This window comes from Lepidochelys olivacea (genome assembly GCF_965140295.1).
Source record: "Lepidochelys olivacea isolate rLepOli2 genome assembly, chromosome: 2".
In the NCBI taxonomy this organism is placed as follows: Eukaryota; Metazoa; Chordata; order Testudines; family Cheloniidae; genus Lepidochelys; species Lepidochelys olivacea.
The window spans coordinates 272,121,751-272,148,490 of NC_140412.1; the positions used below are offsets into that span (position 1 = coordinate 272,121,751).

General features: G+C 46.6%; 1 protein-coding gene across 5 annotated transcripts in view; it reads left to right on the forward strand.

Annotated features, from left to right (window-relative positions):
- The window catches only part of SMARCD3 (SWI/SNF related BAF chromatin remodeling complex subunit D3), a 229,261-nt gene that overhangs the window by 108,034 nt on the left and 94,487 nt on the right, over positions 1-26,740 (forward strand). For 4 of the 5 annotated variants that reach the window (XM_084621529.1, XM_084621528.1, XM_084621530.1 and 1 more), the window contains 2 exons: positions 11,720-11,937; positions 15,765-15,807. In XM_084621529.1, the coding sequence (XP_084477655.1) occupies positions 11,729-11,937; positions 15,765-15,807 (252 nt within the window). In that variant the 5' untranslated portion in view covers positions 11,720-11,728. Of the gene's footprint in view, positions 1-11,527; positions 11,677-11,719; positions 11,938-15,764; positions 15,808-26,740 lie in introns of those variants that run through there. The other variant, XM_084621531.1, reaches the window with a different exon arrangement.

The window sequence follows — 26,740 nt, forward strand, 5'->3', positions numbered from 1 at the left end:
TAGAAGTGTATGACTGAAAGGGCCCTCAATAGGTCATCTAGTCCAGTCCCCTGAACGATAACAAATGGTATAGAGAAGTAAATCGGGCAAGCTTCTTACCTTTTCTCATAATATAAGTACAAGGGCACAGTCAACAAAATTGAAAGATAAGTTTAAAACTGATAAAAGTAAATGATTTTTCCCAGCATGTAACTAGCCTGTGGAACTCACTGCCACAGTAGGTCATTGAGCCCAAGAGCATAATAAGTTAAAAGGGATTAGACAGTCACACAGGTAATAAAAATATAAAATTACATTCAATAGTGTAATTTTTTTTACAAGGGATATACATCTTGCTTCAGAACATAAGCCAACCTGAGACGCGCAGAGGCTATAAAGATACTTCCCCTTTGAATAAGTTATTCCACATCTCTCATGCAGGGCTTCTTGCACCTTCCCTGAAACATCAGGTCTCAGCCATTCTCAGAGACAGGATATTGGAGTTGATGGATCACTGCTTTGCTCTTTAGGGCAATTCCTGTGCTGGGTTATTAGACAAACAGAAACTCAGAGTATGTGCTAGGCAAATTGAGAAAAATTATGAGCAAAACTGATTGGAAGAGAGGAAGGTGATTGGGAATAGTCAAACCATCCCGATGTGTAGAAAGAATAGTAAATATGGCAGGCGACCAGCTTGGTTTAACAGTGAAATCCTTGCTGATCTTAAACCCAAAAAAGAAGCTTACAAGAAATGGAAGACTGGACAAATGACCAGGGAGGAGTATAAAAATATTGCTCAGGCATGCAGGAGCGAAATCAGGAAGGCCAAATCACACTTGGAGTTGCAGCTAGCAAGGGACGTTAAATGTAGCAAGAACGGTTTCTTCAGGTGTGTTAGCAACTAAAAGAAGGTCAAGGAAAGTGTGGGCCCCTTACTGAATGAGGGAGGCAACCTAGTGACAGAGGATGTGGAAAAAGCTAATGTATTTAATGCTTTTTTTGCCTCTGTCTTCACGAACAAGGTCAGCTCCCAGACTACTGCACTGGGCAGCACAGCATGGGGAGGAGGTGACCAGCCCTCTGTGGAGAAAGAAATGGTTCAGGACTATTTAGAAAAGCTGGACGTGCACAAGTTCATGGGGCCGGATGCGCTGCACCCTAGAGTGCTAAAGGAGTTGGCGGTTGTGATTGCAGAGCCATTGGCCGTTATCTTTGAAAACTCATGGCGATCGGGGGAGGTCCCGGATGACTGGAAAAAGGCTAATGTAGTGCCCATCTTTAAAAAAGGGAAGGAGGAGGATCTGGGGAATGACAGGCCATTCAGCCTCACCTCAGTCCCTGGAAAAATCATGGAGCAGGTCCTCAAGGAATCAATTCTGAAGCACTTAGAGGAGAGGAAAGTGATCAGGGACAGTTAGCATGGATTCACCAAGGGCAAGTCATGCCTGACTAATCTAATTGCCTTCTATGACGAGATAACTGGCTCTGTGGATGAGGGGAAAGCAGTGGACGTGTTGTTCCTTGACTTTAGAAAAGCTTTTGATACGGTCTCCCACAGTATTCTTGCCAGCAAGTTAAAGAAGTATGGGCTGGATGAATGGACTATAAGGTGGATAGAAAGCTGGCTAGATTGTCAGGCTCAACGGGTAGTGATCAATGACTCCGTGTCTAGTTGGCAGCCAGTATCAAGCAGAGTGCCCCAAGGGTCGGTCCTGGGGCTGGTTTTGTTCAGTATCTTCATTAATGATCTGGAGGATGGTGTGGATTGCACCCTCAGCAAGTTTGCAGATGACACTAAACTGGGAGGAGAGGTAGATACGCTGAGGGTAGGGATAGGATACCGAGGGCCCTAGACAAATTAGAGGATTGGGCCAAAAGAAATCTGATGAGGTTCAACAAGGACAAGTGCAGAGTCCTGCACTTAGGAAGGAAGAATCTCATGCACTACTACAGACTAGGGACCGAGTGGCTAGGCAGCAGTTCTGCAGAAAAGGACCTAGGGATTACAGTAGATGAAAAGCTGAATATGAGTCACAGTGTGCCCTTGTTGCCAAGAAGGCTAATGGCATTTTGGGCTGTATAAGTAGGGGCATTGCCAGCAGATCAAGGGACATGATCATTCCCCTCTATTCAACATTGGTGAAGCCACACCTGGAGTACTGTGTCCAGTTTTGGGCCCCACACTACAAGAAGGATGTGGAAAAATTGGAAAGAGTCCAGTGGAGGGCAACAAAAATGATTAGGGGACTGGAACACATGACTTATGAGGAGAGACTGAGGGAACTGGGATTATTTAGTCTGCAGAAGAGAAGAAAGCAACTATCACCCCCCCCCCCATTCAACTATTTGAAAGGGGGTTCCAAAGAGGATGGATCTAGTCTGTTCTCAGTGGTACCTGATGACAGAATGAGGAGTATTGGTCTCAAGTTGCAGTGGGGGAGGTTTAGGTTGGATATTAGGAAAAACTTTTTCACTAGGAGGGTGGTGAAGCACTGGAATGGGTTACCTAGGGAGGTGGTGGAACCTCCTTCCTTAGAGGTTTTTAAGGTCAGGCTTGAGAAAGCCCTGGCTGGGATGATTTAGTTGGGGATTGGTCCTGCCTTGAGCAGGGGGTTGGACTCGATGACCTCCTGAGGTCTCTTCCAACCCTGATATTCTATTATTGCCAGCAGATCGAGGGAAGTGATTATTCCTCTCTATTTGGCACTGGTGAGGCCACATCTGGAGTGTTGTGTCCAGATTTGGGGTCCCCACTGCAGAAAGGGTGTGGACAGATTGGAGAGAGTCCAGCGGAGGACTATGAAAATGATTAGGGGGCTGGGACGCATGACTTATGAGGAGAGCTGGTGGGAACTGGGCTTATTTAGTCTGTGGAAGAGAAGAGTGAGGGGGGATTTGAAAGCAGCCTTTAACTACGTGAAGGTGGGTTCCAAGGAGGATGCAGCTAGGCTGTTCTCAGTGGTGGCAGGTGACAAAACAAGGAGCAATAGTCTTAAGTTGCAGTGTGGGAGGTGCTAATTTCCTTCGATATTAGGAAAAACTATTTTACTAGGAGGGTGGTGAAGCACTGGAATGGGTTCCCTAGGGAGGTGGTGGAATCTCCGTCTTTAGAGATTTTTAAGGTCTGGCTTGAGAAAGCCCTGGCTGGGATGATTTAGTTGGGGATTGGTCCTGCCTTGAGCAGGGGGTTGGACTCGATGACCTCCTGAGGTCTCTTCCAACCCTAATCGTCTAAGATTCTATGCTTGGGAGAAAAAATTTAGGCAGAAAAAAGTGAATGAAAATTGGGAGGTCTTTAAGAAATGCTTAGTAGTAGATGGCCAAAACCCCATGAGTCCACAAGAAAGAAAGAGAACAACTTTGGCTAAAAGCCCATTTTGGTTCAGTGGGGAATTGAAAGCAGTAATTAGAAGTTAAAAAAAATGTAGATTACAAATGGGAACAAGGGTGAAATAGATAGCAATCACCAGAAGTTATCAAGTATAGAAAATTGATGAAGGTGAGGGCATAAGGGAAAATTCCCTTCCTGGCAGGGTTAAGGACAATAAGATGAAGTTTTTAAAATGTATTAGGAACAAAAGAAATCCAAGCAATTGTATATACCCATTAGTAGATGGAGAGGGTAAATTTGTAAATAATGATGCAAAAAAGGCAGAAGTGCTCAAAAATATTCTGCACTGGGAAAGAAACAGAATGATGTACTTCTGTCATATGAGGAAAATGAAGTACTTTCCAGTCCATCAGTAACTGAAGAGGATATTGAACAACATCTGCTAGGGATAAACATTGTTAAATAATCAAACTTTCAGTCAAGAATCGTAAAAGAGCTGGCTGAGGAGACTCCTGGCCTGCTGATATTAGTTCTTAATAAATCTTGGAATACTGGGGAAATTCCAGAAGACTGAAAGAGTGCTGGTGTTCTGATGCATGCATCGGATGAAATGGGTTTTAGCCCATGAAAGCTTATGCCCAAATAAATTTGTTAGTCTCTAAGGTGCCACAAGGACTCCTCGTTGTTTTTGCTGATACAGACTAACACGGCTACCACTCTGAAACTGGTGTTCTGCCAATATTTAAAAAGGGCAAGTAGGATCGTGGGGAAAATAATGGAAAAGCAGATACACGATTCAATCAGTAAAGAACTGAAGGATGGGAACAAAATTAATGCCAGTCAACTTGATTTTATGGAAAATAAAAAATCCAGTTTCATTTCATGTTGAGATTATAAAGGTGTTTGATAAAGTTAAGTGTGGAGATGACATACACTTGACTTCTGTAAGATGTTTAACTTAGTACCTCAAGCCATTCTGGTTAAAAAATTTGCATGATACAAAATTAATAAAGCACACATTAACTAGAAAGACCTAGCTAATGGATAGCTCTCAAAAAGTAATCATGAATAAGGAATCATCTTCAAATGTGGGTGTTTCTAGTGGGGTTCTTCAGGAATAGGTACTGGATCTGACGCTATTCGACATTTTCATCAATGATCTGGAAGTAAATATTAAATCAGTGCTGATAAAGACTGTGTGTTTCTTCGAAAGACATGCTGTAGTTCAAACTGGAATTATTTTGGGTAAGTTCTTTGGCCTGTGTTATTCAGGAGGTCAGACTAGACTGGGGTAGTCAATAGTTGGACTGTGGGCCAAGTATGGTTCACCAGACACTTTTGAATGGACACCAAAATCTTTTTATTTACTTATTGTTATCGTTGTTGTTGTTTTGTACTATTTTCTCTGAAGTCTAGACCTTGACTATACTTTGACCAAGAAATTTGGACCTTGACAAAAAATAATTGACTACCCCATCTGGCCTTGGAATCTATGAATTTATAAAAAAAGGGTGTTGAAAAATTGGAGGGGGTGCAAAAAAGAGAGACAAATTATTTGAGGGGTGGAGAAAATGCCTTTCAATGAAAGACTTAAGGAACTCAATCTGTATATTTTATCAAAAAGAAGATTGAGAGGTGACTTGATTATAGAGTATAAGTACTTCTATGGGGCGAGAAGACTGAGCACTAAAAGACTCTGTAATCTAGCAGAAAAAGGCATAACAGGACCCAAGGCTGGAAGCAGAAGCCAGACAAATTCAAATTAGAAATACGATACAGATTTTTCACAGTGAGGGAGATTAACCACTGGAACACACTACCAGAAAGGTGGTAGATCTCCATCTTTTGATGTCTTAAAGTACAGACTGAAAGTCTCTTCAAAGATCTGATTTAGCCAAACACAAGTTACTCGTAATAATAAAGAGGTAACAGGGTGAAATGTAGTGGCAATACAGTGCTGCACAGACAATCCAGGAAGTTTTTGGAAAGCGTAGGGGACAGTTTCCTGGAGCAAGTGCTGGAGGAGCCAACTAGGGGCAGAGCTCTTCTTGACCTGCTGCTCACAAATCGGGAAGAATCAGTAGGGGAAGCAAAAGTGGATGGGAACCTGGGAGGCAGTGACCATGAGGTGGTCGAGTTCAGGATCCGGACACAGGGAAGAAAGGAGAGCAGCAGAATATGGACGCTGGACTTCAGAATAGCAGACTTTGACAACCTCAGGGAACTGATGGGTAGGATCCCCTGGGAGAATAACATGAGGGGAAAAGGAGTCCAGGAGAGCTGGCTGTATTTTAAAGAATCCTTATTGAGGTTACAGGGACAAACCATTCCGATGTGTAGAAAGAATAGTAAATATGGCAGGCGACCGGCTTGGCTTAACAGTGAAATCCTTGCGGATCTTAAACATAAAAAAGAAGCTTACGAGAAGTGGAAGATTGGACAAATGACCCAGCAAGAGTATAAAAATGCTGCTCGGGCATGTAGGAATGAAATCAGGAGGGCCAAATCGCACCTGGAGCTGCAGCTAGAAAGAGATGTTAAGAGTAACAAGAAAGGTTTCTTCACGTATGTTGGCAATAAGAAGAAAGCCAAGGAAAGTGTGGGCCCCTTACTGAATGAGGGGGGCAACCTAGTGACAGAGGATGTGGAAAAAGCTAATGTACTCAATGCTTTTTTTGCCTCTATCTTCATGAACAAGGTCAGCTCCCAGACTGCTGCGCTGGGCAACGCAGCAAGGGGAGTAGGTGGCCAGCCCCCTGTGGAGAAAGAAGTGGTTTGGGACTATTTAGAAAAGCTGGACGTGCACAAGTCCATGGGGCCGGACGCATTGCATCCGAGAGTGCTAAAGAAGTTGGCGGCTGTGATTGCAGAGCCATTGGCCATTATCTTTGAAAACTCATGGCGATCGGGGGAGGTACCGGACGACTGGAAAAAGGCTAATGTAGTGCCCATCTTTAAAAAAGGGAAGAAGGAGGTTCCTGGGAACTACAGGCCAGTCAGCCTTACCTCAGTCCCCAGAAAAATCATGGAGCAGGTCCTCAAGGAATCAATCCTGAAGCACTTACACGAGAGGAAAGTGATCAGGAACAGTCAGCATGGATTCACCAAGGGAAGGTCATGCCTGACTAATCTAATCGTCTTCTATGATGAGATTACTGGTTCTGTGGATGAAGGGAAAGCAGTGGATGTATTGTTTCTTGACTTTAGCAAAGCTTTTGACATGGTCTCCCACAGTATTCTTGCCAGCAAGTTAAAGAAGTATGGGCTGGATGAATGCACTATAAGGTGGGTAGAAAGTTAGCTAGATTGTCGGGCTCAACGGGTAGTGATCAATGGCTCCATTTCTAGATGGCAGCCGGTATCAAGTGGAGTGCCCCAAGGGTCGGTCCTGGGGCCAGTTTTGTTCAATATCTTCATAAATGATCTGGAGGATGGTGTGGATTGCATTCTCCGCAAATTTGCGGATGATACTAAACTAGGAGGAGTGGTAGATATGGTGGCAGGTAGGGATAGGATACAGAGGGCCCTAGACAAATTAGAGGATTGGGCCAAAAGAAATCTGATGAGGTTCAACAAGGATAAGTGCCGAGTCCTGCACTTAGGACGGAAGAATCCCATGCACCACTACAGACTAGGGACCAAATGGCTAGGCAGCAGTTCTGCGGAAAAGGACCTAGGGGTGACAGTGGACAAGAAGCTGGATATGAGTCAACAGTGTGCCCTTGTTGCCAAGAAGGCCATTGGCATTTTGGGATGTATAAGTAGGGGCATAGCCAGCAGATCAAGGGACATGATCGTTTCCCTCTATTCGACATTGGTGAGACCTCATCTGGAGTACTGTGTCCAGTTTTGGGCCCCACACTACAAGAAGGTTGTGAAAAAATTGGAGAGAGTCCAGCGGAGGGCAACAAAAATTATTAGGGGTCTGGAACACATGACTTATGAGGAGAGACTGAGGGAACTGGGATTGTTTAGTCTGCAGAAGAGAAGAATGAGGGGGGATTTGATAGCTGCTTTCAACTGCCTGAGAGGTGGTTCCAAAGAGGATGGTTCTAGACTATTCTCAGTGGTAGAAGATGACAAGACAAGGAGTAATGGTCTCAAGTTGCAGTGGGGGAGATTTAGGTTGGATATTAGAAAAAACTTTTTCACTAGGAGGGTGGTGAAACACTGGAATGCGTTACCTAGGCAGGTGGTAGAATCTCCTTCCTTAGAAGTTTTTAAGGTCAGGCTTGACAAAGCCGTGGCTGGGATGATTTAACTGGGGATTGGTCCTGCTTTGAGCAGGGGGTTGGACTAGATGACCTCCTGAGGTCCCTTCCAACCCTGATATTCTATTATTCTATGATTCTATACAGGAGGTCAGACTAGATAATTTGTGGGTTTTTTCTGGCCTTAAATTGTATGAATCTATAAATGAAATTGAGGAGTAGAGTTGGAATTGGGCCCTCCAATTATGGGGACATGGGCTATGTGGATAGTTCTGTTGTAATCCTCAGCAAAGCAGTGGTTCAACAACATTGCAGTTTAAACTGACGTCATTATTTTTTGTAATTAAGCTACACTGAGGTGCATGGAGCTCTTATATCTGATGTCTTCCTTAGTCTGCAGACTGGCAGCATGTTAATTGATCACCGTTTTGTTGTACTGGTTTTGTTTGTAACTATAAGAGCTATTATTTATGTATTTGAATGGTTGTATCACCTAGAAGCCCCCATTAAAGATTTGGGGTCCCATTGTGTTAGGCACTGAACACCCACATATCACAAAAAGATGATGGCTGCCTCAAAAAGCTTATGGTCTAGGTATCAGCTTACAATCCTAGAAACAGTGTTTTGTGCATGAAAAATTTTAGCTTGTGCTGCCCAATATGCAGTGATGGGTGGAGTCTGCAGCAAATGCCACAGCTGTGGAATCCTGGAATACTTGGTCCCTGATTATAGGGCATGGGATAGTGCAGGGAACTGGAGGACTAGAATGCTTGCTGGAAATGAGTGAAGTGAGAGATTCTAAGGAGTAGGAATTGAAGCACTGAAATTTCTACTTAGTAACTCTGTGATAGACATTAGAGAAGGCAATGTCTATTAGGTCATATTTATAGTCATCCTGGAAAGAGAGGAGAGGCTGTAAAGGATTATTTACAGCCCTTTTTCCTATACTTGTTCCAGTCCAATTTTAAATGTTGCTGTCAATTGGGCTTTCACCACTTCCTTGAGAGACTATTACCAAAAGGCAGGGTTCCCTAAGATACAGTCTTAATTTCGTCCTATTACTCCGAGTGATACCACTACTTATCGCTCTAGAAAAGTCTTCTCCCTTGTGGGTGTTCAAACCTGTCATTAATAGCTGCCATCATGTGCTGCCAGCACCTTGGATGCTGTTGCCTAGCCAAGCTGTACTGTGCTCTTTTACATTTGGACATTTTTGTTCTTTTTAAAACTTCTCATTTGTCAATCTCTTTACATTATTGAAGAGCCCAGGGTTGAGGGCTGCATTCCAGATGGAGTCCCCCTGGAGCATGGAGGCATGGTACCTTTATTGGGCTCCAGGGGGACTCCAACTGGAATACAGCACTCAACCTTGGGCTCTTCATATGCAACCCAAAACTGACCTAGCTTTTTTACAGCCATTTTGCATTGTAAACTGCCATCTAACTTGCTGGACTATTTCAGGCATTGCTGCTCTTCTCGTTTGCTTCTCCCATTGCCTGTCCACATTTCAGATTAGTTTCCTGCAGCTACACAGATTCAGCCTGAGTCTCATTTTGTCATTTCAGTCTTTTAGGTGCTCTGTTGTTAAAGTTCTTGTAACAGGACTCTTGTGTCTGCAGTAAGAATGCAAAGAGAAGCACAATCATATTAAAACCAGGAGATGTGCAGTCTTGTGCCGTCCTTCATCTGTACTATATGACAGGAGGAAGCTGCTTGAGAAAAGGGGAGGAGGAGAGACACTGAGGAGGTGAGAGAATTGAATTGGAAGGGAGGAGAGTGAGAAACAAAAGACAGGACAAGCTGTAAAACAGAAGAAAGGAGAGACTGGAAAGGATGAAGGAGAGAGGCAGCACCTCATGGCAATGCGGAGCATGCTGCTGTCTGGAGGGGCCTAAGGCACTGACAATGTGCTCAGCTCTGCACAAGACACAGTACCGACAGGCCTTCCCCTCAGGAGCACAGAGAAGACCAGATGCACTAGGGCATCCTGAGGAGGATATTAGATTAGGTGTTGCCTCCTTGTCCTCTCCTCTGGCATTCAAAGTTTGTTCCACATCTAAGGACAGCGTAGAAGAAGGTGCAGAGGTGGGGGTGGGAGAAGGAAAGTAATTAGGCAAAGCAGGGGGTGGACAAGGTGTGAGGGGGACATAAGAATTTAAATGGAAGATGTCAGTCAGAATAGTACTAACCATATTTCTTGGTGGAGCTACTCTTCCTCTGTGACAGGCGATATTTGTTTGGTACCCACACTGTTTTAATGCCCAACAAGAAAAAGGGGAGCCAACAGGAAGTTCAGAAAGTAGGATATAGGCCAGTAACTGGGTTGGCCCACCCAACTTTGCTATTCTGGCCATAATTCGTCCTTTGCAGACACAGATAGCTGGGCCCACAATCTTGTTTCTCCTGGCCAGGCAGTTTTCAAGGGAGTGGACATGGGGCAGCAGAGCTGCGGTGATTGACAGGCAACAGCAGGGCCCACAGTCTGTTTTCTCCATGCTGGAAGGCAGCCACGGTTTGTGGATTGACAGCCAACAGGAGATTCTAAATACAAGATTTAGTGTGAAGTATTTTTAAGCCATTTCCTTTTGCTGACTGCTGGGTTTGGGGGGTGGGGAGTGTGGTGGAGGAGAGAGCCATAGTTTCCAAAGAGTTGTCATAACAGTGTTTGCAGCTCAGCCAATGGTACAGGCTGGGACAGGTGAAGAAGTTCTCGGCTGTATACAAAGGCTTCTCTTTTACTGGTTTACTGCCCCCTCCCTCTCCTTTACCCAGTTGCAGCTCCCACAGTCAGTCTCCCATACTAGCTCTATTATCTGCACTCACTAGCCATGCCCACTCTGTCTTCTGAGCTGGTCTCTCCTCTATCCCCCTCCCATTAACAGTGCAAGCAAAGGTTGTCTGTGCCTCTGCCCCTAAGCCCTCCTATAATTTTCTGTTACTATCCACACCGCCCCTACCTTCACTCTAACATTCTGCCACCTCTGTAATGCAACCAGCCCCTTGGAATCTAAGGAAGAGCTATTTTCTAAGGCTTATGAGGAGCAGGGAGCCTGATGAGGTTTGGTGTTGGTGGGTGGGGTAGTATAGTATACTGGCTAGCTAGTCTGGAGGTGTGGACTAAGCTCCTGGCTTTTGTGATGTTTACGTGGACTGTTCTGTTAAACACTTGCTCACTACCTGCGGCTGGAGCAGGTGCTTTGTTATCTGATCTATACATCACTTGCGCATTGGACTCAGAAGTCATCAAAGAACTCATTGGTGCATACACCATGCTCTGTCAAGAGTGATGGTGCCATTGAAATCATAATAAATAAGGGTAACAGTTTGATGTGTCCAGGAGTTGGGCTTGCATTTTTAAAATGAGATTAATCTTGGTGATTGATTCTTGGAGGGCTATACCTCTTTAGGGCTAGGACTGACTTTATGCTGTGTCTTGTATAGCACTGATCTCATGGTCTGACTCAAAACCACTGAAGTCAATGGAGATGTCAGGAGACTTTAGCATTCCTAAGGAAATGTTATCAGGCTCTCATGTTCCCCTGTTATTGGGGAATGCCTGATCAAAGAGATGACTCTTTTCTGTAGCCACATCTTCTCACTTTATAGGCTTATTCTGATCCTTGGTGATAGTGTATCCTGAAGTGGAAGGCCTTTATGGAGAACTCTCTTCCCCCAGTACTTTAAAGTTTCACCTTTGACTGCCAGCTATAATGTCCCTTGATCACAGTAGCTCAGTCAGCATAAAGGATCACTGGTGTGATATGGTGTCATCATCAGTCTTGATTAACATGTAGACCACAGCATGTTGGCCCAGATGTAGCTTCTACATGATCTTTACGGTCAGTCCAAGAGAGAATGCTGCAGTAATCTGGCCTGGATCTGTCACCCACCCGCTCAACATCTAATTTTATCAAACAAAATTACTTACCCAGCCGCTCAACATCTTGCTGTGTGAAGTATTTTTCCTTACTACCTCCCAGCCTACTCTCTTATCAGGTTCCTCTCTCTAATGACCAAAAAGTGCCAGGCCTGAGTCCATCACTTTGTCCTGCTGCATTGGTGCTTATTAGAATGGTCAAAGCTTGGAAACTTTATGGTCTTTACATGGGAGCTAGTTGCTGCCGTCATGCCAACCCCTTTGCTGTTGCAATAACTGTGACCAAACAGACATTTTATTTCTGTTTTGCTTCCTCCCTAGCGCCCTGGGATGCCATCAGGTGCTCGAATGCCCCACCAGGGGGCTCCAATGGGTCCCCCAGGCTCACCCTACGTTGGAAGCCCCTCAGTGCGCCCTGGGATGCCCCAAACAGTGATGGAACCAACACGAAAGCGCACAGCACCTCAGCAGGTGCAGCAACCGCAGGTGCAACCGCAGGTGCAGCCGCAGCAGCAAGCAACTCCGACCCGAACCCGGAGGTGAGCGCACTGCAAGAGAAGAAGGGAGGGTACCTGTGGGAGGAAGAACCAGCCTCCTTTGCAACTGTGTGACAGCCTTAAACATGTAGGCAACAAATCAGTGGATTTATAGGTAAGGCTACGTTTTAGTCATGGGTATTTTTAGTAAAAGTCAGGGACAGGTCACCGGCAGTAAACAAAAATTCACAGCCTGTGACCTGTCCCTGACTCTTACTAAAAACGCCCGTGACTAAAACGTGTGGCGGGGGCTGCCCAGGGGCCCTGCGGGTGCTGAGGCAGAGCAGCCCAGGTGCCGGGGAGGCATGAGCGACAACGCGCAGCCTGGGACCCCTGCCGGTGCTGGGAGGCAGGGGGTTGGCGGGGCCAGTAGGCTCCCTGCTGGCTCCGCGCCTCCCTTTCCTCACCCCCAGCAGCAGAGTTTGGGTGTGGGAGGGGATAGGGGGTGGGGCCTTGGACAGGTTGAGGCAGGCTCTGGGTGGCGCTTACATGGGGACGTCCTCCTCACTCCCTGCTAGGCAGAAGTGTGGCTAGGCAGCTCTGCAGGCTGCCTCCGCCCGCAGGCACCGCCCCTGCAGTTCCCATTGGCCGCAGTTCCTGGTCAATGGGAGCTGTGAAGCCAGCACTCTGGGTGGAGGCAGGTGTGCAGAGCCGCCTGGCCACGCCTCCGCCTAGCAGCTGAACAAGGGGGATGTCGCTGCTTCCGGGGAGCCCCCCAGATAAGTGCCGCCCAGAGCGTGCCTCACCCCAACCCGTGCCCCAACCCTTTGCCCCTTCCACCCCCAAACTCTGCTGCATGTGTGCGTGTGTGTGTATGTGTGGCCTGAGACTGCCCCAGCAGCAGCCGGTGCGTCTGGCTCAGGGGCTGCCTGAGCTGTCCCTGAGCCAGGCGCACTGGCTGCTGCAGAAGTCACGGAAAGTCACGGAATCCATGACTTCCGTGACCTCTTTGACAAACTCGCAGCCTTATTTATAGGGTGTATGCTGCTTGGAGCAGGGACTGTGACAATGCAAAATTCACTGAATAGTTTTTCATTGGTGAATTGTCTCTGAGCAGATCTTGATTTCTATTCATTTTCTTGTTATTTGGAGTTATTAGAATGTTTGGTGCATGTTTCAGGCTATGGGGTCTAGTTGTATTTAATCTATAGAGTATTTGCTAACTACTTATTTTGACTTTGTCTTCAACTCTTTGTTGTTTGTGATATATGACTGGTCACATATTTTGCATAATAATACTCCTGCTCCCTGATTGGTTAACTGAATATTTTATAAACAGGAGCAGGCAAATCAGAGATTTCAGCTTCGTAGCGTGAATACTTATACCGTGAGCACTAGTGCAAAATGCATTTTCATAAATATTCATGAGATGTTCATTGTCTACAAACATTCTCTGGTGAAATTCACTAATGAAATTTACAGGAAGTAACTAGCTAGAGTTGGAGGGGGGCATTTTTGATGTGTATGTACTTTTCTGGCAGAATTTGCCCATCTTTAATCTCATACAACACCCAGTGCACTGCTGGCAATTAAATAAAGTGTGAGCCAATTCCTCAAGCCTAGATTTATGGCTGATAAGTGCTTGAGGGACATTCACCTACAGACTCTGCACAATGACTGTGCAAACATTATGGGTACTTGCAGGGTCAGGCAATGTATTAGTGGTGTCAGTACATATGGTTGCATGTAATACCTGCTTCTTTAGGTTCAGTGCACTGGGAGCTCCTGTGAGTCCAGGGTATTTGCACTGCAGCATCTAGCAAGCGTTAAGAGTGTGTACTGAGAATGTCCATGTATCTGGGATGCACCCTAGAAAGGCCCCAGCAGCAAGAGTGTTAGTGGATTAAGGGTGAGTGCAGTTCCCAAGGGTCGTCACATGGGAATTAGTCTGTTTCATGTCCCCGTTACAGAAGAAAACACCTTCTTATCCTCAGATTTTCTTGCCGTTTGAAACCCTGTTGTAGCGAGTGAGCCCTGCTCACCTGAAGCCTTTCAGGAGGCACCAAAAGGCTTCCAGTGTTTCCTCCATCATATCTCCTCTCCATGGAGTTTATTGTATTCTTTACCCTGGTTTTCTTTCCCTCCCCTGTCCCCTTCTCAGAAGTTCCTCTGCTTTCCCCGCGCTAACTCCCCTACCATCTCTGGCAGGCTTAGGGGAGGGGGTAAATATCCTTGCCACGGGAGGCTCGGTGTAGGCAGAAAGGGGATAAATTCCCTGGTCTCTATCAGACTTTGGGGGAATGGATGGGGTGTAATGCCCCTTCAGTTTTACTGGGTGCTCCAGGTCACATTCCCATTTCCTTTAGGCTCTGGCTCACCCAGTCACTGTTTCTCGCCTGCAATTATTGTGGCATTACCTCCTTAACTGTCATTTCTGGGGTGTTTTTTTCCTTCTCCAGCTGTTCCCTAGGTCTGGTGAGAGTCACTAGCCCCTCCCTCTGTGGCCAGGCCAGAGGCACTAGCTCCTCCCTTGCCCCTACCCCTGACCCCCATGCTCTCCCCCTAGATCAGATCAGAATCCCAGCCCCGCCCCCAGAAACTGCCATGGAATGTTTCGGCTCCAGCATTTCTCACTTCCTAAAGGGGCCACTGTCTCAAGAGGGCATCCTGCCCATGTGGCCAGTGGATGGGTGTGTAAATACTCTGGGCCAAATCGAGAGCTGGGCCGGAGGGAGGGAGGGTCAGTTTACATTCCCACCCCCACAAACAGTGCCTCGGGCCTGGCCCCAAGAAGAGAAGAGAAACTGGTGTCCCAGGCCCCACTCAGGAGGAAGGCTGCACATCGCTAGTGAGTGTGGGAAGGGCATGTACCGCCCCTGGAAAAAGGTGAAAACATCGGTCCTGGGGAGACAGAAACTAAGGGGTCCTCAGGAGAAATGGGAATGGAGGAGGGGGGACAGGAGCAGCCCCAGGGCCTGGTGGGGGCGGGGAGGGGCCTTCCCTCATTCGCCTCCCAGAGATGGACTGATTGATCCCCTGCTCAAGGGATGGAAGTGTCACTCCTCTGAGCAGAGGGGGGCCAAGTTTCTCCTCTCTCTGAACTGCTGGGGCTGCAAGGAAACGGCTTGATGGGCACCGACAGTGTGTGCAGTTTAAAGTCAAAATCCAGGGACACTGCCTTTGCCTGATTCCAATTTCATCAGCATGCCTTATGCACACACTGTGCCTCATATAGAGGGGTGTGTGTGTGTGTGTACACACACCTGTGCTTGGAACGTAGATGCATAATATATATATTTATATATACACACACAGATATACATGTCCATACATGCTTGTGTAATTCACATGTGTACATACACATACCCGTGTGTGTACAATCACACACACACACACACACCTCCTTCCATGGACATGCATGGACACACATTAGGATATCTGTTTGAACAATCAATCGACAGACATGCACCATCAAGTATGCACATATGTATATACACACAAATGTATGGATACATATCTACATATGGCTACACACACTCCTACATAAATGCTCTCGCACAGACTCTCACAGTCATAATGTATTCATAGATCACACACACACGCACACACACTGCTGCCCCATACTATAGAGGACCCTGCGGTCACAGAACTTGAAGACTTCTTTTTCCAAGGTGTGTGACAGAAAGCCCTGATTTTTTCTTAGTTGCCCCCACCCCTCGGAATGGCTGAGAGAGGGGGTCCTAAGTACTGGGTAAGGCTGAGACCTCTTTGCCGACACATGCACAGCTGTGCACCAGCATGTGGAGATGTCAGGGTAATTTAGCAGGTGGCCTCGTTACTCCTAGATCTGTCACCATGGTAACGTGTTTTTTTCTTTAAAAAATGTACAGTGCCAAGAGGAGGAAGATGGCTGACAAAATTCTCCCTCAGAGGGTGAGTCACTTTCATTTCCTATTCACTTCACAGTCTGCTCAGCACCTTTGTTTATTCAGATGGATTTTAACAAATACTTTCACTTTTTGTTTAAAGATGTCTAATTAAAAAGTAAGTAGCCTGCTGGGTGAAAGTCTAGAGAGTGAGGCCAATGCTGGGGCTGGGAGTGTGGAGCAGAGCTCAGCCTGTGCCCTCCTTGTGTGAAGGGTTAGCCCTGCTGACACTGCTGCATGCAGGGAGGGCCAGGGAGCTGGGCTGCAAAGGACACAATTAGGCACTTGTGCCCTCTGGATTTTGAAGGGGTTTTAAATCAATGTTTCTGTGGGTAGCCAAACGCAGGTTCAGAGTTCAACACCTGCCTGCAGGAGATGGGCTCCTCCTCACATTACAGTGGCCCAGCAGTTCATTCAGCTCCTCGTTTTCAACCATATTCTCTTGCAAGTAAACTGTCTTAATCAATGTCTACAACAGGGCTAAAAGGGTCTAGATTGTCCAGAGAATTAACTTGGGTGTCCCTGAGAATTACTCTAGTTGCCTTTGTGTGGCCCTCTACATGCACCTGATCTGACTCACTTCCTCCCCACTGCTTAAACTCTCTAACTTTCTTTTGCAAGCCCCTGACCTCCTCCTCTCTGCTGGCATCCCCTGACTTTTAAGCTAGCATGCAAACCCCATAACACGTGCCCTGACCTGAATTGCCCCCACCTTCCCTTGGAGCAAAACCCTCACATCATCTCACCCCGATACCCTCCTGTTCACCCCTCCCCCAACAACCATCTGGTCCCAAAAGACAAACTATAGCCTTCACAACAAGCAACTTTATATCAATCACTTGATACTAGCCTCTCTTCCACTACCATTCCTCACTCCAGATGCCAACACCCCTTTGATAGGCACTCAGAACCCTTCCACAACTCATCAGTCAGCCTCCCTTCCCTTTGCTAGCATTTATTTCCAGCTTCCGAGCTCTTCCTTTATCCCCCATAAGTAGATGGGCCAACCATTCCAACACATTAATTGTCTCTTGGCCCCTGTGAGATGCAGGTGTCTTGTCCCACAACTGTGAACCCTTTCTCTGCATCCTCCTGCTCTGAAAGACCCAGGCCTAACCTTCTAGTCTTAGAACATAACCAGTTTTCAGGTGTTGCTGCTTTAGGAATTGGGTTGGAATTAAACCCAGGAACTTCATGATACTCACATTCTCCTAAATTTTTTATGTCTGCTCCGTAGGGAGCCTGTCCTTTCCGAGAATGGGAGTTCAGGCTCTATATTCTTTCAGCTTTGTCTCTTTCGCACACTGGTCCCCAGTGGGCCCCACCCAGCTTAGACTGTTAGATCATAAAGTCAGAAGAGACCATTGTGGTCATCTAATCCTGGCCATAGAATTTTCCAGAATTAATTCCCATTTGAACTACAGCAGATCTTTTCGAAAAAACATCCAACCTTGATTTAAAAATTTCCAGTGAGAGAAAATCCACCATACTCCTTAGTAAACTTTTCCAGTGGTTAATTACCCTCACTGTTAAAAACTTGTTTTATTTCTAGTCTGAATTTGTGTAGCTTCAATTTCCAGCCTTTGGCTCTTGTTATACCTTTGTCTGCTAAACTGAAGAGCCTTCTATTATCAAATGTCTGTTTCCCATGTAGGTACTTGTAGACTGTGATCAAGTCATCCCTTCACTTTCTCTTTGATAAACTAAACGGATTGAGTTCCTTGCATCTTTCACTACAAGGCAGGTTTTCCAATCCTTTCATCATTTGAATGGCTCTTCTCTGAACCCAATTTATCAACATCTTTCTGGACCACAGAACTGGACAAGGTATTCTAGAAGCAGTTGCACCACTGCCAAATACAAAGATCTTTGAGAGATACCCTTCTATTTTATGTGGTGAGAATGGAAGTTATTCCCATGTTTGTTAAAGGCTGCAGTTTCCCCCCTTCCCAAAACAAAAGCACATAGCTCCCGCAAATGGAACTGACTCCACTGGCAGCAAAAGACCTATCTTTATTTATTCAATTACTGGTAACTCAGTGGTGTTTAAGGCCTTTTCTACACTACGGAATTTTACCCAAAAGCTGCACTGGTGGTAGCACCAGAGAGAGCCTTAGTATAGACAAAATGTGGCTTTCGCTGTTTTTAATCACTATGTCAGCTAAATCATTGATACAGTGATAAAAGCCCTGGAAGTGGCCAGAGTTTCATCTACAGTAGGTTTTCCACCAGTGCAGCTGAGTAATCTCAAACTAACTATGTAATTTAATCTTTTCCAGACTTCTTCTCTCCTCCTCCCTATCACTCCCTTCTGGGGTAGGTGAATAGGATAAATATCACCTCTTCCATTAACTGGAAAATCTCTAGCTGTGGTTATTGGGAGTATGCACAATTCATGCTTCCAAGTCTCATGAGAGCTTTCTATCCAATCAGTGGCTGGATATAGACCCCCCCACACCACTCTCCCCCATGTGACCTATATAGTATGTGATAAATATTTTTCAGTCATTCCTCAGCCATTTTGTTGCCTTTTTCCTAATGCTTCCTGGAGGTTGAGGGAAAGTCTCAAAACAAATTGTACTCACTCTTAAAAACTATCTTGTTTTCTGAGTAAGGAGTGGGGAAAAGTAGTGAGAATGAGTGGTTTCCTCACTGTAGGCTGCTGGTTCCAGCAGTGGCCTTGGCAGAGAGGCTGGAGAATGGGCAAACAGATCACACCTACTTGGACACACACATGCTCTGATTAAGCCTGTACTGCAGCCAGTCAATGCTGGAACTTCGTACTGCTCTCTGCTGAGAGCCAGCACAGCTGCTACCATTGTTAGCTGCTTGAGTTGTGCTTAATTTTGCATATATTTAATTGTACACAGCCAGCTCAGCCTAGCGTGACACACAGGCAGACATGTTGAAAAATTACAAGGCTGAGAGTTTAGTGGGTTATATTCAGCAACATTAACTTCAAATCTGTTTCTTCCTCTTTCCCTCACATCACCTCCACCTCATGGTCTTTTTCAAACCTTATACCCATCCCACTTGCTCCCATGCCCTCCTGGTCTTCTCCTGTTCTCTCTGAATGCCAGTTCCATCTCAAAAAAGATCACAGCCATCCATCACCTCTTCATCCTCTGTTCCCTGTGGTCTCTTGGCTCTCAAGACCTGGATCCCGCATCTGACAGCCTCTGTAGACTCCCTCTCTTATGGTGGTCACTTCTCTCAAAGTCTCTTCCTTGAATTGTCCCAAAAGAAACATGATGGGCTGTCATGCTCCCCTCCTTTGGCTCCAGCCCTTCATGCCTTCTCCCCTGAACAGCACTCATCTGTTTCTTAGAATCATAGAATATCAGGGTTGGAAGGGACCTCAGGAGGTCATCTAGTCCAACCCCCTGCTCAAAGCAGGACTAGCACCAACTAAATCATCCCAGCTAGGGCTTTGTCAAGCCTGACCTTAAAAACTTCTAAAGAAGGCGATTCCACCACCTCCCTAGGGAACCCATTCCAGTGCTTCACCACCCTCCTAGTGAAAAAGTTTTTCCTAACATCCAACCTAAACCTCCCCCACTGCAACTTGAGACCATTACTCCTTGTTCTGTCTTCTCCCCTTCCATGTCCTCTCTCCTTTTCCCCTTCCCCGCCCACCCAGCTTCTTCCACATCCACCTTCTTCTCCGACTCTGATTCATGACTCTCCATGTGTTAGCAACAAGAAGGTGGCCAGGGAAAGTGTGGGCCTGTTACTGAATGGGGGAGGCAACCTAGTGACAGAGGATATGGAAAAAGCTAATGTACTCAATACTTTTTTTGCCTCTGTCTTCATGAACAAGGTCAACTCCCAGACTAGTGCACTGGGCAGCACAGTATGGGGAGGAGGTGACCATCCCTCTTTGGAAAAAGAAGTGGTTCAGGACTATTTAGAAAAGCTGGATGAGCACAAGTTCATGGGGCCGGATGTACTGGATCCGAGAGTGCTAAAGGAGTTGGCAGATGAGATTGCAGAGCCATTGGCCATTAACTTTGAAAACTCATGGTGATTCGGGGAGGTCCTGGATGACTGGAAAAAGGCTAATGTGTAGTACCCATCTTTAAAAAAGGGAAGATCCTGGGAACTACAGGCCAGTCAGCCTCACTTCAGTCCCATGAAAAATAATGGAGCATGTCCTCAAGGAATCAATTTTGAAGCACTTAGAGGAGAGGAAAGTGATTGGGAACAGTCAGCATGGATTCACCAAGGGCAAGTCATGCCTGACTAACCTACTTGCCCTCTATGATGAGATAACTGGCTCTGTGGATGAGGGGAAAGCAGTGGACGTGTTGTTCCTTGACTTTAACAAAGCTTTTGACATGTTCTCCCACAGTATTCTTGCCAGAAAGTTAAAGAAGTATGGGCTGGATGAATGGACTATAAGGTGGAGAGAAAGCTGGCTAGATTGTCGGGCTCAATGGGTAGTGATCAATGGCTCCATGTCTAGGTGGCAGCCAGTATCAAGCGGAATGCCCCAAGGGTCAGTCCTTGGGCCAGTTTTGTTCAATATCTTCATTAATGATCTGGAGGATGGCATGGATTGACCCTCAGCAAGTTTGCAGATGACACTAAACTGGAAGGAGAGGTAGATACGCTGGAGGGTAGGGATAGGATACAGAGGGTGCTAGACAAATTAGAGGATTGGGCCAAAAGAAATCTGATGAGGTTCAACAAGGACAAGTGCAGAGCCCTGCACTTAGGACAGAAGAATCTCATGCACCGCTACAGACTAGGGACCGAATGACTCAGCAGCAGTGCTGCAAAAAAGGACCTAGGGGTTACAGTGGACGAGAAGCTGGATATGAGTCAACAGTGTGCCCTTGTTGCCAAGAAAGCTAACAGCATTTTGGGGTGTATAAGTAGGAGCATTGGCAGCAGATCGAGGGACGTGATCATTCCCCTCTATTCGGCATTGGTGAGGCCTCATCTGTCGTCCTGTGTCCAGTTTTGGGCCCCACACTACAAGAAGGATGTGAAAAATTGGAAAGAGTCCCACGGAGGGCAACAAAAATGATTAGGGGTCTGGAACACATGACTTATGAGGAGAGGCTGAGGGAACTGGGATATTTAGTCTGCGGAAGAGAAGAATGAGGGGGGATTTGATAGCAGTTTTCAACTACCTGAAGGGGGCGTTCCAAAGAGGATGGATCCAATCTGTTCTCAGTGGTACCAGATGACAGAACAAGGAGTAATGGTCTCACGTTGCAATGGGGGAGGTTTAGGTTGGATATTAGGAAAAACTTTTTCACTGGGAGGGTGGTGAAACACTGGAATGCGTTACCTAGGGAAGTGGTAGAATCTCCTTCCTTAGAAGTTTTTAAGGTCCGGCTTGACAAAGCCGTGCCTGGGAAGTCAGGCCAGGAATCTTGACTCTCCGTACTGTGCACATTGCTTCTCAAAAACAAGTGGATTGAGAAATAATTCACATTCAAAGTGGGGAGAAGAAAATGCAGCCTTCCTTGGAGCTGACTGTATTCTACGGTTGATGAGTTTTAGCTTGGTGAAGGCCCTGGACTCCCAAGTGAGTCGTGGATATGTACCACAGAGATGGCTTGGTTCATTGGTGCTGTGCTGTCAGTGAAGAAACATGCTTAATTGAAAAGGACCTACAGGATCACTATCATTAGTCCTTATGTCAAGAGCTACTAATGATTCATAGACTATCAGGGTTGGAAGGGACCTCAGGAGGTCATCTAGTCCAACCCACTGCTCAAAGCAGGACCAATTCCCAACTAAATCATCCCAGCCAGGGCTATGTCAAGCCTGATCTTAAAAACCTCTAAGGAAGGAGATTCCACCACCTTCCTAGGTAACCCATTCCAGTGCTTCACCACTCTCCTAGTGAAAAAGTTTTTCCTTAACTTAACCTCCCCCACTACAACTTGAGACCATTACTCCTTGTTCTGTCATCTGCTACCACTGAGAACAGTCCAGATCCATCCTCTTTGGAAGTAGTTGACCTAGTACTCTTCCTGTGGTCCTGCTTTATAGATGGTTGTAGCATTAGTGAGCGAGCTGGGTGTGTTTTAGCACCAGATCATGTGAAAGCTTGATGAGTCAGATCTCTTGCCAGGGAAAAGCTTGCTTTCCTCCCTGTTTCTTTTCCTTTCTCTGCTGTGTCTAAACAGGCTTTTATGTATTTATTCCTCCTGAGTCTTCTGCACCAAGAGAGTTAAACTAGGATGCAAACTCCCAGATTAGTGATCCCACAGTGTCGGCCCCAGTGCTATCAGGGATCTATCTAGGTACTTAAATAGCTGCCATTACCATAACATCTGCACCATGATACCAGATGCAGTGTGAGGCTCATTCTGAGGGGTCTCTGATCTGGAACAATCCATGAGCATCTGGCTTTCAGAGAGCAGTTTTCTCCAGCCCCAGTGGGTAGCTGAATGCCTCCCTGTGCTTTTGCTGCTTGTACACTACGGTAATGTTGACCTTGTGACAACCACCTTTACAGTGTCACAAAGGAATAAGAAACCTAGGACTCATCAGCCTCTTGGGCCTGTCCTCTGTGATATCAGCCCATGTGCCCTCTGAGAAGGAGCCTTCATAGACTGCATCTTTTCCATCTTCAGATGAAGAATCACTGAATTCCGAGGAGTCTGATGGGTCAAAAAAGATGATGACATAGTGGCATCCACATAATCTTTGCCTCTTGATCATTTTAAGAACTTCTAGGTCCTGATCAATGCTTTTTTTGCCTCTGTCTTCACGAACAAGGTCAGCTCCCAGACTACTGCACTGGGCAGCATAGCATGGGGAGGAAGTGACCAGCCCTCTGTGGAGAAAGAAGTGGTTCGGGACTATTTAGAAAAGCTGGACGAGCACAAGTCCATGGGGCCGGATGCGCTGCATCCGAGAGTGCTAAAGGAGTTGGTGGATGTGATTGCAGAGCGATTGGCCATTATCTTTGAAAACTCATGGCGGTCGGGGGAAGTCCCGGACGACTGGAAAAAGGCTAATGTAGTGCCCATCTTTTAAAAAGGGAAGAAGGAGGATCCTGGGAACTACAGGCTAGTCTGTCTCACCTCGATCCCTGGAAAAATCATGGAGCAGGTCCTCAAGGAATCAATTCTGAAGCACTTAGAGGAGAGGAAAGTGATCAGGAACAGTCAGCATGGATTCACCAAGGGCAAGTCATGCCTGACTAATCTAATTGCCTTCTATGACGAGATAACTGGCTCTGTGGATGAGGGGAAAGCAGTGGACATGTTGTTCCTTGACTTTAGCAAAGCTTTTGACACGGTCTCCCACAGTATTCTTGCCAGCAAGTTAAAGAAGTATGGGCTGGATGAATGGATGATAAGGTGGATAGAAAGTTGGCTAGATTGTCGGGCTCAATGGGTAGTGATCAATGGCTCCATGTTTAGTTGGCAGCCGGTATCAAGTGGAATGCCCCAAGGGTCGGTCCTCGGGCCGGTTTTCTTCAATATCCTTATAAATGATCTGGAGGATGGTGTGGATTGCACCTTCAGCAAGTTTGCAGATAACACTAAACTGGGAGGAGAGGTAGATACACTGGAGGGTAGGGATAGGATACAGAGGGCATTAGACAAATTAGAGGATTGGGCCAAAAGAAATCTGATGAGGTTCAACAAGGACAAGTGCAGAGTCCTGCACTTAGGACGGAAGAATCCCATGCACCGCTACAGACTAGGGACCGAATGGCTCAGCAGCAGTTCTGCAGAAAAGGACTTAGGGGGTACAGTGGACGAGAAGCTGGATATGAGTCAACAGTGTGCCCTTGTTGCCAAGAAGGCCAATGGCATTTTGGGCTGTATAAGTAGGGGCATTGCCAGCAGATCGAGGGACGTGATCGTTCCCCTCTATTTGACATTCGTGAGGCCTCATCTGGAGTACTGTGTCCAGTTTTGGGCCCCACACTACAAGAAGGTTGAGGAAAAATTGGAAAGAGTCCAATACACTCTCCCTAGTGAGGCAGACTAGCCTGTAGTTCCCAAGATCCTCCTTCTTCCCTTTTTTTAAAGATGGGCACTCCATTAGCCTTTTTCCAGTTGTCCGGGACTTCCCCCAGTCGCCATGAGTTTTCAAAGATAATGGCCAATGGCTCTGCAATCACAACCGCCAACTCCTTTAGCACTCTCGGATGCAGCGCATCCGGCCCCATGGACTTGTGCTCATCCAGCTTTTCTAAATAGTCCCGAACCACTTCTTTCTCCACAGAGGGCTGGTCACCTCCTCCCCATGCTCTGCTGCCCAGTGCAGTAGTCTGGGAGCTGACCTTGTTCGTGAAGACAGAGGCAAAAAAAGCTTTTTCCACATTAGCTTTTTCCACATCCTCTGTCACTAGGTTGCCTCCCTCATTCAGTAAGGGGCCCACACTTTCCTTGACTTCTTCTTGTTGCTAACATACCTGAAGAAACCCTTTTTGTTACTCTTAACATCTCTAGCTAGCTGCAACTCCAGGTGTGATTTGGCCTTCCTGATTTCACTCCTTCATGCCTGAGCAATATTTTTATACTCTTCCCTGCTCATTTGTCCAGTCTGCCACTTCTTGTAAGCTTCTTTTTTGTGTTTAAGATCAGCAAGGATTTCACTGTTAAGCCAAGCTGGTCGCCTGCCATATTTACTGTCCTTTCTACGCATCCCGATGGTTTGTCCCTGTAACCTTAAGAAGGATTCTTTAAAATACAGCCAGCTCTCCTGGACTCCTTTCCCCCTCATGTTAATCTCCCAGGGGATCCTGCCCATCAGTTCCCTGAGGGAGTCAAAGTCTGCTTTTCTGAAGTCCAGGGGCCGTATTCTGCTGCTCTCTTTTCTTCCTTGTGTCAGGATCCTGAACTCAACCATTTCATGGTCACTGCCTCCCAGATTCCCATCCACTTTTGCTTCCCCTACTAATTCTTCCCGGTTTGTGAGCAGCAGGTCAAGAAGAGATCTGCCCCTAGTTGGTTCCTCGAGCACTTGCACCAGGAAATTGTCCCCTACAGTTTCCAAAAACTTCCTGGATTGTCTGTGCACCGCTGTGTTGCTCTCCCAGCAGATATCCGGGTGATTGAAGTCTCCCATGAGAACCAGGGCCTGCGATCTAGTAACTTCCGTCAGTTGCTGGAAGAAAGCCTTGTCCACCTCATCCCCCTGGTCCGGTGGTCTATAGCAGAATCATAGAATCATAGAATATTAGGGTTGGAAGGGACCTCAGGAGGTCATCTAGTCCAATCCCCTGCTCAAAGCAGGACCGATCCCCAATTAAATCATCCCAGCCAGACTCCACGACACCACCCTTGTTGCCCACACTTCTAAACTTAATCCAGAGACACTCAGGTTTTTCTGCAGTTTCATACTTGAGCTCTGAGCAGTCATACTGCTCCCCTACATACAGTGCAACTGCCCCATCTTTTCTGCCCTGCCTGTCCTTCCTGAACAGTTTATATCCATCCATGACTGTACTCCAGTCATGTGAGTTATCCCACCAAGTCTCTGTTATTCCAATCACATCATAATTCCTTGACTGTGCCAGGACTTCTAGTTCTCCCTGATTGTTTCCCAGGCTTCTTGCTTTTGTGTATAGGCACTTGAGATAACTTGCTGTTTGTCCTGCTTTCTTAGTATGAGGCAGGAGCCCTCCCCTCTCGCACTCTCCTGCTCGTGCTTCCTCCCGGTATCCCACGTCCCCACTTACCTCAGGGCTTTGGTCTCCTTGCCCCGGTGAACCTAGTTTAATGCCCTCCTCACTAGGTTAGTCAGCCTGCTTGCGAAGATGCTCTTCCCTCTCTTCGTTAGGTGGAGCCCGTCTCTGCCTAGCACTCCTCCTTCTTGGAACACCATCCCTTGGTCAAAGAATCCAAAGCCTTCTCTCCGACACCACCTGCGTAGCCATTCGTTGACTTCCATGATTCGACGGTCCCTACCCAGGCCTTTTCCTTCCAGAGGGAGGATGGACGAGAAGACCACTTACGTCTCAAACTCCTTTATCCTTTTTCCCAGAGCCACGTCGTCTGCAGTGATCCGCTCAAGGTCATTCTTGGCAGTGTCATTGGTGCCCACATGGAAAAGCAGGAAGGGGTAGCGATCCGAGGGCTTGATGAGTCTCGGCAGTCTCTCCGTCACATCGTGAATCCTGGCAAGCAGCAGACTTCTCGGTTTTCCCGGTCGGGGCGGCAGATAGATGACTCAGTCCCCCTGAGGAGAGAGTCCCCGGCTACCACCACCCACCTCCTTCTCTTGGGAGCGGTGGTCGTGGAACCCCCAACCCTAGGACAGTGCATTTCATGCCTTCCAATCTCTGGAGTCTCCTTCTGTTCCCTTCCCTCCCCTCAGATGTATCATCTAGTCCACTCTCCGCATTAGTACCTGTGGAGAGAACATGAAAATGGTTACTTACCTGTATCTGTGTTGCTGGTACATGGACGCTCCCCTTTCTTCTTCTGGAGGTCACATGCTGCCAAATTTCTTCACCGTCCTCCTGTCCCCTCAGCCTGCTCTGAATCTTCAGAACATTGTGCCCGTAGAAGCATATCCTGACGTCTGTCCAGGAAATCTTCAGTTTCTCTTATGCAACGCAGTGTCAATACCTGTTGCTCCAGACCTTGAACCTTCTCTTCCAATATGGAGACCAGCTTGCACTTTGTACAGACAAAGTCGCTTCTGTCCTGTGGAAGAAAGACAAACATGGCACATCCAGTACAGGTCACAACAGCTGAACACCCCCCATCCATATTACCTTCCTTCTACGGGCTTCCTCAGGAATTGTTGTAACTATGTCCATGAGTTTTACTAAAAATACCCATGACTAAAAACTAGCCTTAATTATATTCCATGCTACTTCCCAAATCTCCCTCATAAGAGAGTACTGAGAGATGAAGTGGTCTCCCTTCTCCAAATTAGAACTGAGTTAATGATGTCTCAGTAATCCCATGGAAAAGGGTTTTATTTCCAATATTTCCTCAGTACAAAAA